This window comes from Mus pahari, chromosome 13 (assembly GCF_900095145.1).
Source record: "Mus pahari chromosome 13, PAHARI_EIJ_v1.1, whole genome shotgun sequence".
In the NCBI taxonomy this organism is placed as follows: Eukaryota; Metazoa; Chordata; class Mammalia; order Rodentia; family Muridae; genus Mus; species Mus pahari.
In genome coordinates this window covers 67,314,337-67,326,017 of record NC_034602.1, presented here as the reverse complement: position 1 = coordinate 67,326,017, position 11,681 = coordinate 67,314,337, and the positions used below count along the sequence as shown (strand labels likewise).

General features: G+C 44.4%; 1 protein-coding gene across 1 annotated transcript in view; it reads right to left on the bottom strand.

Annotated features, from left to right (window-relative positions):
• Positions 1-655: 655 nt before the first annotated feature.
• Thegl (theg spermatid protein like) overlaps positions 656-11,681 on the bottom strand; it is a 41,008-nt gene continuing 29,982 nt past the window's right edge. Inside the window, exons 6-10 of the mRNA XM_021211243.1 lie at positions 7,281-7,418; positions 5,826-5,928; positions 2,470-2,601; positions 1,092-1,267; positions 656-770 (exon numbers count right to left, since the gene is read on the bottom strand). Of these exons, the coding sequence (XP_021066902.1) occupies positions 656-770; positions 1,092-1,267; positions 2,470-2,601; positions 5,826-5,928; positions 7,281-7,418 (664 nt within the window). The remainder of the gene's footprint in view (positions 771-1,091; positions 1,268-2,469; positions 2,602-5,825; positions 5,929-7,280; positions 7,419-11,681) is intronic.

Sequence of the window (11,681 nt, the reverse complement as noted above, 5' to 3'; positions counted from 1 at the left end):
TGCCCTCTGCTCTTGAACTCTTGGGCTCAGGCGATCGTCTCTCCCCTGCCTCCGGGAGTAGCTGGGAATGTAGATGCATGCCACATCACCAGTTGCCATGTAGATATCTCTTTTCTCTCCTTCTTGGTGAGTGGCTGTGAGCATGGTGCGAGGCAGGAGAGACTGGCAAAGAAGTTAAAGTAAGCTGTTCCCTAACAAGGACTATGAAATGCATTCATCCTATCCAAAGAAGCTCTTCGCGTCTCATTTTTGTAGGTGGCGAAGGGAGACGGACAAGGCCGCTCTAAGAAGGACCTCCAAGGCCAGGACTTCGTAGAGAAAGGCTGGAGACAGAATTCAGGAGGTAGCAGAGAGCAAAGCATGAGAATGTGAGCAGTGCAGTGCAGCGAAGTGCCGCAAGGGGGCCACCGAGATCCTAGTCTGAGGAGTGATAATGAGGCAGGCACTGCTTTCTCTTTTATTGCTGGGTGAGGTCCCCAAACTTGGTAAAGACAAGATCACCCACGGTGCCATCTGACGCTCCCAGCGGTGTTTTCTGGAAGTTTCATGTCTGGGAGGTGATCGGTAAGATGTAAATACCAAGACTGGGAACAAAGTCATCTGTCGCACGGTCTAGATACCTAACTTGTGTCTACCTGGGGGTGGCTTGCTGTAGTTAACGCACAATGGGTTCCGCCAGTTCCTTGACCCTGTCGGAACAGTGTGCTTTTAAAGCAGAAGGCTTGACTTTAAAGACGTTCGGGTCGTAGTATACAAGGTTCGCTGGACTCCTGGAATAGGAGAAAAAGAAACCGGCCCGATGTTAGAAGAGAAAAGGAACTGACATTTCCCAAGCACACCCTCGCCCCCAAGCTAAGTAATGAGCATATTATTGTCCCATTGGGATGTCAAGGCCTCCATTATACATGTAAGAAAACGCAGGGTCAAAGACGCTATAAGCATGATCTATGGTCTGCAAGCTGTCAGGTTCCAAAGGATTTGTTCTTTACCCCCCGCCAAAAAAAAGTTATGGTTTTGTTTTGTTTTTAACTTTCCCCCTTGCTCCAGACCCCTAACCCTTCCTGGTCCACTTTAACCTTATATTGCAATACCTTGTGTGTGGATTCGCTAACTCCAGGACTCTCTCAGACACCTGAGAATGAGTCGCAGCGTAAGATATAGGCCACCGAGCATCTCGGATAGGGAGATAGTCTTCATGAACAGGCTTGGACTTTGCTAGAAATATCGTTCTTTCACTAGGATTAGCAAGTAGGGCGGCAGGGGCTACCTGGAGAAGAAAAACAAAAAGCAAAAAACCAAAAAAAACGACACAAATGCCATCCCAGAAGCCCCTGCGGCCCCTGTCTTCCTCTCATTTCTCCCCTGCTGACCCCCTCGCCTCTGCTCTTAGGCCTGGCAGTCCAGCCTTGCTCGGATGACTGCAGGAGAACCAGCAGCAACTTGCCTCCCCCACCCCCACTCCATCGGCGGCACAGCCCCCCCACAAGGCAAGTGCTTTCTGAAGCTAGGTTGGAACACACCACCCTCAGCTGCTAGCCCCCTCCGCTGACACTGGAGTAGGTTCCTTCCTGTATCTGCAGAACCCCCATGAAATCTGAACCCCACACCTCTAACCTCATCTTTTTCCCCCATCTCCATTAGGACACTGTGACCCTTGGCAGCCACACAGGGCCTCTCTGTTCTGGCTCTTTCTACCTCAGGTCCTCTTCACTTGCTAGTTCTGAGTGAGACATCTTTCCTCAGTCTTGGCTGAGACACATTTCCCTTGTTTTTAGATTCAGACCTCAGACCCTCCCGGAGGGAGGGATTCCTGACCTGCAGAAACAGATCATGCCTTCTAACGGGCCATCCTTATGGTACTTATTTAATCTTCCTGTTTTTCTGTCGGAGACCATCTTACAAGCCCGAGTGCTACACAACTGAGCTTTGCCTCAAACCTGAGGTCCTCCTGCCTCAGGATCCTGAGCACAGAGATACTTTTTTTTTTTTTTAATCACTGTACCTGGATCACTCAATCTTCTCCATGATATGTATCTATAGCACAAATTCATTTGTCTATCATCTGCTTTTTCCGTTACACTATGAACTGCTCAGAGGAAACTGTCTGCCCTATAACCTAATAGGTGCCAAATGAATACGTGTTGCCTGACTGTTCTCCTCTTGCCTGAAAGGCACGCCTTTCATATTGTTTCTTTAGTGGTAAAAATGAGAAGGCCGTTGCATGGCAACCAGCCAGTCCTCCCTATCAAGAGCAAAGACTCACACCCAGCTCACTAACTTCAAAGCCTACATTCTTTGCCCTCAACTCCTCTGCCTTCCTCCTTATCACTTTGGTAGTCCTCCCTTCTCATCGTAGAACACGTTCAACATTATCTTTTCTGATGATTTTGGCCTAGGCCTTGTTGAGGCAAAACAGCTCTAAGGAGCCATCAGAGAGCAAGCCGGTGCGGGAAGGTGGGGGTGGCTTACGGGACGGATGGGCAATTCACTCCTTTCTCTTTCATAGCATAGGCCTTCTATCTTAATCCTTGGGTGGGCAAGGTCTACAATCCTTGGGGTCGCAACAGCACTCAGGGTAGAGAAGGAGATCTTGGTTTCCAACTAGGAAAGAAAGAGAAAAACGGTATGTAAGTGCGTGTCCAGTTCAGCATTATAAAACATGGTCCGAGCTCTTGACTGAGCTCCAGTAGCTCAACAGAAAGTGTGGGAATCTTTCAGTAATTCTGGACAGGATCAAATTCCATCTCACTCAAACTGGATTGTACGGGTTCCATGCCAGCTATACACAGATTTAACTTTTACATGGCAGGCGTGGGAGAAACAGCCAGCGAGCCAGCCAGTGAGGTGACAGATTCGCTCAGAAATCCGTGGTAATGCTGATCTTGGTGGGGTTGGTCAGGAGGTAAAGTGCCTGTCATACAAAACTGACGACCTGTGTTCAATTCCCCAGAACCCACATAAAGACAGGAGGAGAGAACCGTCTCTACAGGGCTGTCTTCTCACCTCCAAAACTGCCGCGGCATGGTTGCATGTGCGCATGCGTGCACCCGCACATCGGTAAATAGATGTGGTGAAAATTTTAAAAATAAAACACGAGGTTGGCCAAGAGAAGGTGTGGCTGTATTTACTGTATGTGTGCACCCAAGCGAGAAGACTGTGTCCTATTTTTTTTTAACCCTTTGAGGAAAGGGGCTTTCTGCTTCACAGATCGTCACCGTGAAGGACATTTGCCTGCGCTGCTCTCTTCTAATTGGATCAAGTAAGAAAAGCAGTAAATGGCAAGAAGAAAGCAGAAGCGCGTGTCTCTGCTAGGCAGCCAGGCCAGAGTTTAGTAGGCTTGGCGAGGACATGACCCTTCCCCTCACACTCAATAGACTAAAACAAAGGACTGAAAGGCTCTCATTTAGGGATCGAAGGAATTGGACCGGAATCCTACTTCTGTCCCCCAAGAGACATAATGCTCAGACGACCACTAATGAATAACTCTCCAAACCCGAATCTGGGAGCTGTGAAACTCACAGGATTAATACCTAGCAAGAGTCTCTCTGATGGCGAGCAAAGATAGCTTATTATGGCTGCCTCTCGGGAGAGTTAAGTGACGCTGGCTGGCTTGTTTGGATTCTTAGTCAAGGCAGCATCTCTCAGAAAAAGCTGCTCATTCTAAGGACTACAGAAAATATAATAAAGCCTGTGTGAAGTGTAAAAGACACCAGTCTCTTTGGCCATAGCCTGTTCTCATCCCTTGAAAGTGCACTGTATCTTTCTTTCTTTCTTTCCTTCTTTCTTCCTTTTCTTTTATGTACTTTATGTGTATGAGTATTTGCCTTCATGTATGTCTGTATACCTTGTGTGTGTGCCTGGTGCCTGAGGAGGCCACAGGAGGGTGTTAAATCCTCTGGGATTGGAGTTATGGGTGGTTGTGAGTTACCATGTGGGCAGTAGGAACCGATCCTGGATCTTCTGCAAGAACAACTGCTCTTAACCACTTGAGCCATCCCTCCAGCTCCAAAACTGTAGCGTATTTAGTAAATGCAGCCTGTCTCTCACACTATATTCTCTGTGTCTTATTTGAACTCTTAAGTCAGAGATCACAGGGGCCAGGGAACTAAAGGATTGTGATGCTGTGTCCCACAGACCCGGGAGTCCTTTATCAGGATCTAAATTGTGAAAACTTGCTCAAAGCATAAGCTCCATCTATTCACAGTACTTGTATTTGCGTTTGAAGGTGGGGGGTAGGGAGCTGATGCAGTGCTTAAGAGCATTTGCTGTTCTTATAAAGGACCAGGGTTCCATTTCCAGCTCCCACACGTGGTTACAACTACCTGTAATTCCAGTTCCAGGAGGTGCATTGTCCTTTTCTGATTACGCTAGCACCAGACATGCAAGTGGTGCACATATAGACATGCAGGCTAAATGCTCATACACATAATAAAGTAAAATAATATAAAATATAAAATAAGTCTAAAATTAAGTTTGAATAGTTCAAAGCAGGGTGTATCAATCAATGGTACCAAAACACCAAAACAGCACTTTAATTGCAGGCAGAAAAAAAAAAAAAAAAAACCAACAGTAAGTTGTTTTCCAAATTTGTTCTTGTGCCGCTTAAGATGACACGGGTGAGTCGCCAAGTGTCCACATTTTACGTGCACTGTGTAATGTATTCCCCAATTGGCATACTGTTTCCATCCATTTTGCTGACAGAAGTGCCAAGGCGTCAAGGCGTTGGAGGCCCAAGAGTGTATGCTTATATAACTAGGAGACGGCAAAGCTGGGATTCAAACCAAGGATGGTGCATGTCTCAACACCATGAAGACCTAATTAAGCATTTAAAGTGCCTCGTATGAGTAGAGCTTTGTTTGCTACAGGGCTCTAGGTGAACTGAAGGGCTATGTCTACTGCTGCCTTTAATTAAGCCTTTCAATCAAAAGGGGATTAAAGCTATCAATCATTAATCAATTACATAAAGTAAAACAGGACAAAGAGTAGGAAGACAATGGGTTCTAAGCTTTATGTGGAATGCAGAAGTCCTGCAACAGCCAAAATGGAAGTGAAAATGTGAACGAAAAGTATCTCTTGATGGCTCCATTCTCTTCTGGTCTGTATGTTTAATAGAGGAATGAAATGATAACTTTATAATTTGTAGTAAGTTTTAAACTATTAATATAAAACTGAATGCATACTTAAGTGAATATTTGAGAGAATTTGGTCTGTTATATGTATAATTGAGGAACTGAGTGCAGATTGTGGCTTTAAATAAAAGATTTTGTGCTTATTCTCAGGTCATTAAAAAAATAATAATAACTTGGGGCTGGAGAGATAGCTCAGTGGTTAATACACTGACTGCTCTTCCAGAGGCCCTGAGTTCAATTCCCAGCAATCACATGGTGGCTCACAACCATCTGTAATGGGATCCGATGCCCTCTACTGGTGTGCCTGAAGACAGCTACAGTGTACTCATATAAATAACATAAATAAATAAATCTTAAAAAGCAAATAACTTCATTTGGAGCTGGAGAAATGAACCTGCTCAGAGAACGGAGCTCAGAACGTGGGTTTAATTCCTGGCACTCACAAAGTGGCCTGTTTTGTATTCTCTCTGTAGCGAGGTGGGGGTGGGGGTGGGGGACAGGGGGATGGTAGTGAGGAGTTCATCTACAATACAGTGGAGCCACCAGTTGCCACGCCTCCCCACCTTGACGGGCTGTATGCCTCAAACTGTGAGCCCGAGTAAACCCTCCCCAAATTAGCCTCTTGTCGTGTATTTGGTCACCGGAGAAGAAGTAACCGGCACAGAGCATTGCGCGGTAAGGTCAGCCACCACTTACGGTCTTCGGAGGAACGTAGCTGGGATTGGTGCCTTTGGCTATGGAGAGTCGCAGAATCCGGGGAGAAGGATCAGAGAAACGAATGGTGCCTGGTGGGCTTTCTCTGAGGGGGTGATAAGCAAATGGAAACAAAATGTGACCTTTGGCTGGAAGAAGGTAAGAGCTCATTGCTACAACCAACCTGCAGGTGTGCGCATGCTCTTTTCCCCATAAGAGATTTTTTTTTTTTTTTTTTTTTACCAGATTGCTGTTTCTCACTGATCCACAGTATGAGATACATTTTATGTGTCACAGAGTATGCAAATATGCTTGTATGTGCAAAGCAAAATTCCAAGCCATTGCTTCTATGCCTCATATTCTGATTTAATTCTTCAAAAGTTTGATTTCATCAGGAAACAGAAGTACCCTAGAATTTATATGTCCCATTTTGGATGGGTTCTGACCTACGGTCTGCCAAAAAAAAACCAAAACCCTCACTTTCTACCAACATGAAATAATTAGTCCCCTCAGTCCCCACTCAGGATGCTCTGTGGACCACTCTCCTCTGTAGTGTAGTGTGTGATAATCCTTGTCATAACTCTCAGCCACCTGGCCAGTTATCACAGGCTGCATACCATATATTTCTTTCTCTGATCAAAAATCTACCAAGCAATCAGCAAATCTACAAACTTAACATTGGAAAAAAGTTTTTCTCCAATAAGTGATAACTTTCTAAGGATAGAGGTCTTGTTATTATAATTAAGATAATTAGCATACATGAAACTTACCCTCTCAAAATATACAACTAAGTGATCTCCAAAATATCCACACACTGTTCAACCATCAGCATTAATCTGAGGGTATTTTCATCAACCCAAATTCATATAGTCATACAAAGACCCAGAATAATCTAAAATGATCGTGAATACAAAGAACAAAATCCAAAGGCAGTTCATGATTTCAAAATCTACTAAAAGGCAGTGACAATCATGACCTGGAGGACCTGGAGAAGGGTTGGCACAAGTAAAAGTTTGCACTTCTAGTCAACTGGTTTTTGACAAGGATATGAATGGCTCAGTGTATGTTTGAGTTTGATTTGCCAGTATTCTGCGATGCATCCATGAGCATGTCTAGTTGCATGGGAGAGTGGTTCTGTAGCTTTTACATTGTGTACTGGATTTTTCTAGGTGCCGTAGATTACAAGCAGGAGCCGTCCTACCAGGCTGAGAGACTCCTTTTACTATCTCATAGCGAGAAGCTTTACTGTGAGCGTTTTGCTCCAGTGTATCCAGTCAGATGCAAGTGTGTTGCTGTCCATCTCCCGACCACCCACACCTGCTGCAGATGTTCAACAGTTTTACCCAATGTTTTTGAACATGAACAGTCGTGTCCGCTCAGGCTCAGACCCACGCAGACTAAAGCTGTGACCCTTAAGCAAACTAGATCCGGATTTCTGCAGAACTTAAGATACTCCACCTCTTTATCAGGCTCTGTGTTTTGAATCTGTTGGGTTGGGCCAGCTTCTGGATCCGTTTGGAAGGCCGGGTGACCAGCGCAGGAGGGGAGATCTCCCAGATAACAGACTCTCTTCCGCAGCTGTAGTAATATTGAACTCTGCACGTAGCAGAAGAGAAAGAAAGAAAACAGAGACATATGAATTCAAATTATTATAGGATTCTTCAGCATTGATCCCCAGGCTGAGGCGAGCAGGCAGGAAGCTTACACGTGTGCTACTGGGTAATTCTCTTCACGGGGAAGAAGCAAGTTGCTTTAGAAATGGTTACAGCTGTCAAGTTTTCAGTTTCTATTATTTTACTCTAAAATCGGTCGTTTTCCTGCATATCTTCCAAATGGATAAAAAGGTATATTGATGAAGGAGATGGTTAGCTGTGTTTAAAGTCAAATACTTCTAGTGGTGGTGAATACCCATAATCCTGTGCTCAGGAGGCTGAGGCAGAAAGATTCCATTTGAAACCAGGCTGGGCAAGACACATGCACACAAACACTCCATTGCAAAAAAAGGAAGGAAAAAGAAGGAAGAAAATGAAAGAAAGAGGGAGGAGAAAGGGAGGGAAAGAGGGAGGGAGGAAGGGAGGGAAGGCAGGCAGCTTTGCAGGTTTGCAGGCTTGCTCGCTGGGAGAATATCCTGTCCCCATGTCCCCTTCTCAGTCCTGTAGTGGTGGTGTCCACATGGTGTGGAGCAAGACTGACACCTTAAGCCATGTAGGCTCATCTGTCTGTGAGCTTACATGGGATCCCTTACTTCAGATGACATACCTGATACCTGATGCGCTCAATGAGAGAAAATGCCAAATTTACAGTGGACCCCCCAAGCTACACTGACCGTGCTTCTGAGCTTTCTGTGACAGAACATGAAGACTGTACCATATGCTAACTGAAACAACAGACTATGCTGAGCTCATTATCTGTCTTCTTTCTACCAAGTCAGACTTTGGTGATCCTCATAATGGGCAGGTGGGAGAGGGGGCAGGGTCCCACACCAGGGAAGAGTTTGCCAAGATGAAGCAAGCACTGACTTTTAAAAGACTGTGAGCTCCCACGGACATTTTCCCCCAGCGGTTTCCTTCTCGCCCTGTTCTCAGTTAAACTGTGACTTTCATGGTTTTCTGGGTTGAGAGCAGGAACTAAGCAGCAGATGAAAAAATACGGAAGATGTTTGGCAGCTTAGCGGACCAAACAGTCCATCTGGAGTTAGAGAGGGTGTGGCTCCTTTGAGCAAGAGTGGAACCTTCTCTGCTACAATAGGATCAAGGATTCCTGAGCGAAAAGGGATGGAAGAACTTGATTTGACCAAAATGTTGCTGACAACTACACCCACACGGCAGCCTGCTCTTGTGTGGCTTGGCCTGAGAGGAGAAACACACAGGAAAAAGTCCCCACTGAGGATAGCAGAACTATGGGAAAACTGAGGAGAGTAGGGGATGGAGCCTCATCAGAATTCATACAATCCTATATGCTCAACAGAGAGGATACAAGGATCTCTCATACGGACAAACCAGAGGCCCTCATATGAGAACTCAAAGAACCCTTTGGATAAGGGCGACTTAAAAAGCAAAAATGAAGTGCATTCTCTTTATCCTGACACTGGAAAATTAGTGCAACTCTCCCCCTCCAGCAAGGAAACTTCTTTTTGCAGCTAACGGAGATGATCAGGGAACTGACCAAGATGCCAAAGCCGACTGACAGACCTACAATGAAATCCCTGTACTTGAGGCTCAAGGGACATTACGGAAGAGTGGGAGGAAAGATTGTATAAGCCAGAGGACCAGGCTGTCTGTCGTGAGGCTGTGCCTTCTATACATGACAGGGAGACTTCTACACATGACATCTCAAAACTATGGTAACCTTAACAAGAGCTTCACAATGACATCACCAGCTGACATGTAGGTGTGTATAGGGGAAATCTTACAAGGCCTAGGCCCTAAATAAAGAGCTTACAGGGGAGAAGAAAATCAATCTTCTTTATGGACAAGCCCACAAGTTAGAGAAGGTATCCAACCCTAAGAGGTCAATCCGAAGCACAAAACATATAAACAAATTTTAATGGACTCATCAGACTGTAGTTACATCTATTTACTGTTCCATATATATGAGATGCCATACATTTGAGAGGGAGTGGGAGAGGGGCATGGGACATTTAAGTGAATTGAGTGAATTTGGAGGAAGGAAGTGGTCCTTTACGGTTTTAGTAGACATGTGTAGCAGAATTTTCTCCCAATTAATTTAAATATTAATACAACAAGAAGTCTGTGATTGGACAGGGAAAGGGGAGGCAGAGCTAAGAGTTTCAGAGACAGACAGGGACAGGAAGAGGAGAAGGAAGGAAGATGGAAGAAGAGAAGAAAGACGATCCAGATTCTGTGTGGCTTTAAATAGCCACAGATAGATATGAATGTCTATAAGGATAGAATAATGGGGATAACTTGTCTCATCTAGGTGGGCAGCTTGTATCATTATCAATTGGCTCTGAAATTATTGTGTGGTTATCTTGTGAATTAAGAATTTATTGATATATAAATCTGACTGATTAATTATAAGCTTCTAGAGTTTTGATTTACTGGGTTAAGGGGATTTGTGACAACTAGCCGCAGGGGGTGGATGGCTCAGAAGGTACAGGTAGCTCTGAGGCAGGCAAACCAGAGCTGGGAGGACCGTTGACTGGGGTTAGCCAAAAGGTAGCGAGACCACTGGGGCAGAGAGTAACTGATAACGAGGGATGGTACCATTTTAAAATATTTTCTGCAACAGACATGTATACATTTCAGTTCAAATTCTTTAGAAGATTTTCTTTTGTTTTTGCTTTTTGAGACAGGGTCTCACTATATAGCCTAGAATGGCCCGGGACTCACTAAATAGACCAGGCTTCATAGAGGTTCAAACTCTCAGAGACCTGCCTGTTTCTGCCCCCAGTGCCTGGATTAAAGGTATCTGCCACCACACCTTGTTTATACTAGACAATTTGATGGTGCATGAATGTGATGAAGGGAGTAGATTAAATGGCTCAAGTCTGGGGAACTTAGCCTTAAATATCTAAAATCAGATAGATGATGTGGACTGGGCTCAGTTAGTCCCTCAACCCTCGGGAGAATCAGGGCCCTGGTACTCAGGTGGGCAAGGAGTCGGTGAAAATGACAGACACAAATACAGAGAGTGCTGGATCTGAATATAATTTCTCAAAGCGAGCATCAGACTTTTATAACAGAAGAAAACAAGAAAGTTAGGTGATACATTAAGGTCATCCAAGGTACATTGAGGTTACCTGATGCAAAATGACTCTATACAAAACAGAGAAATGCATACATGAAAGCTAACAGGAACCAGGCAGTGTTTACAATTGGGAATAAAAATCAGTGTTTACAACTGGGGTAAAAAAAAATCAGTCCTACCTAAGGTCAGATTATTCTTAGAAGCCAGGGGCAAGGGCTTTATGCCCTTGCCATAGTTCCAATTTGAGTCTATTGTAGAGTCCACCTTCTCCTTAGGCCATTGTAAATTCCTGTATATGGGAGTGACTCAGCTGTTAATTCTAAGTACCTGTAGGGAACCTCCATTTAACAGAGGAATCCACCAACTTTCTTCTAATATGTAGTGTAGTCTGCCATACATGACTGTAATGAGAATTCTAAGTTTACTTTGTTGAACTAGCCCTGAGATTTCTAGTTCTTATCCGGTAAACTGCAATGCCACGATCTCTCTGTCAACACTGGAAGCTTTCCATCTGAATGAGTAGAACTTTTACGAAACTCAAAGCCCAAAGTCGGCTCAACAATCGCCTAGGATACTGGAACACTGGTGGAGGCCAATCTAACTTAGCGATTTGTCAAATCATTCCTTGGAGGCACTTACAATAAAACAATTCTGAAAGAAAGCACTCTAAATCCTTCACCGACTAACGCAAGGACATATCTGGGCCACATCTGTGTTATGGGACACCAAAGACTCTCCAGGAGACACGTTTCTGTGAAACTTTTTTGCCTCAGGACTACGGCCAAGCTTTTGGACTTGTCACACAGACTCCACTAGAGTGGGTGTGGCAGACAGAGATTCTTCCAGAAGGAAGCCATATACAAAACAGACACTAGCTGGGTGTGATGACACATACCTTTAGTCCTTTCACTGGGGGAAAAGGTTGTAGATTTCTGAGTTTGAGGTCAACTTGGTAGACAGAGCAAATTCTACGACAGCCAGGGTTATAGAGAGAGCCCCTATCTTAAAATAGCAACAAAACAATTAAGAAGGCAAAACCATAACCCTTACAATTATTTTATCTAAATAAATGTCGAAAGATACATATATGTGAATGTGTGCATAATTTATATTTTTTTTAAATAAAGTCTTGCTGTGTAGCTCAGGCTG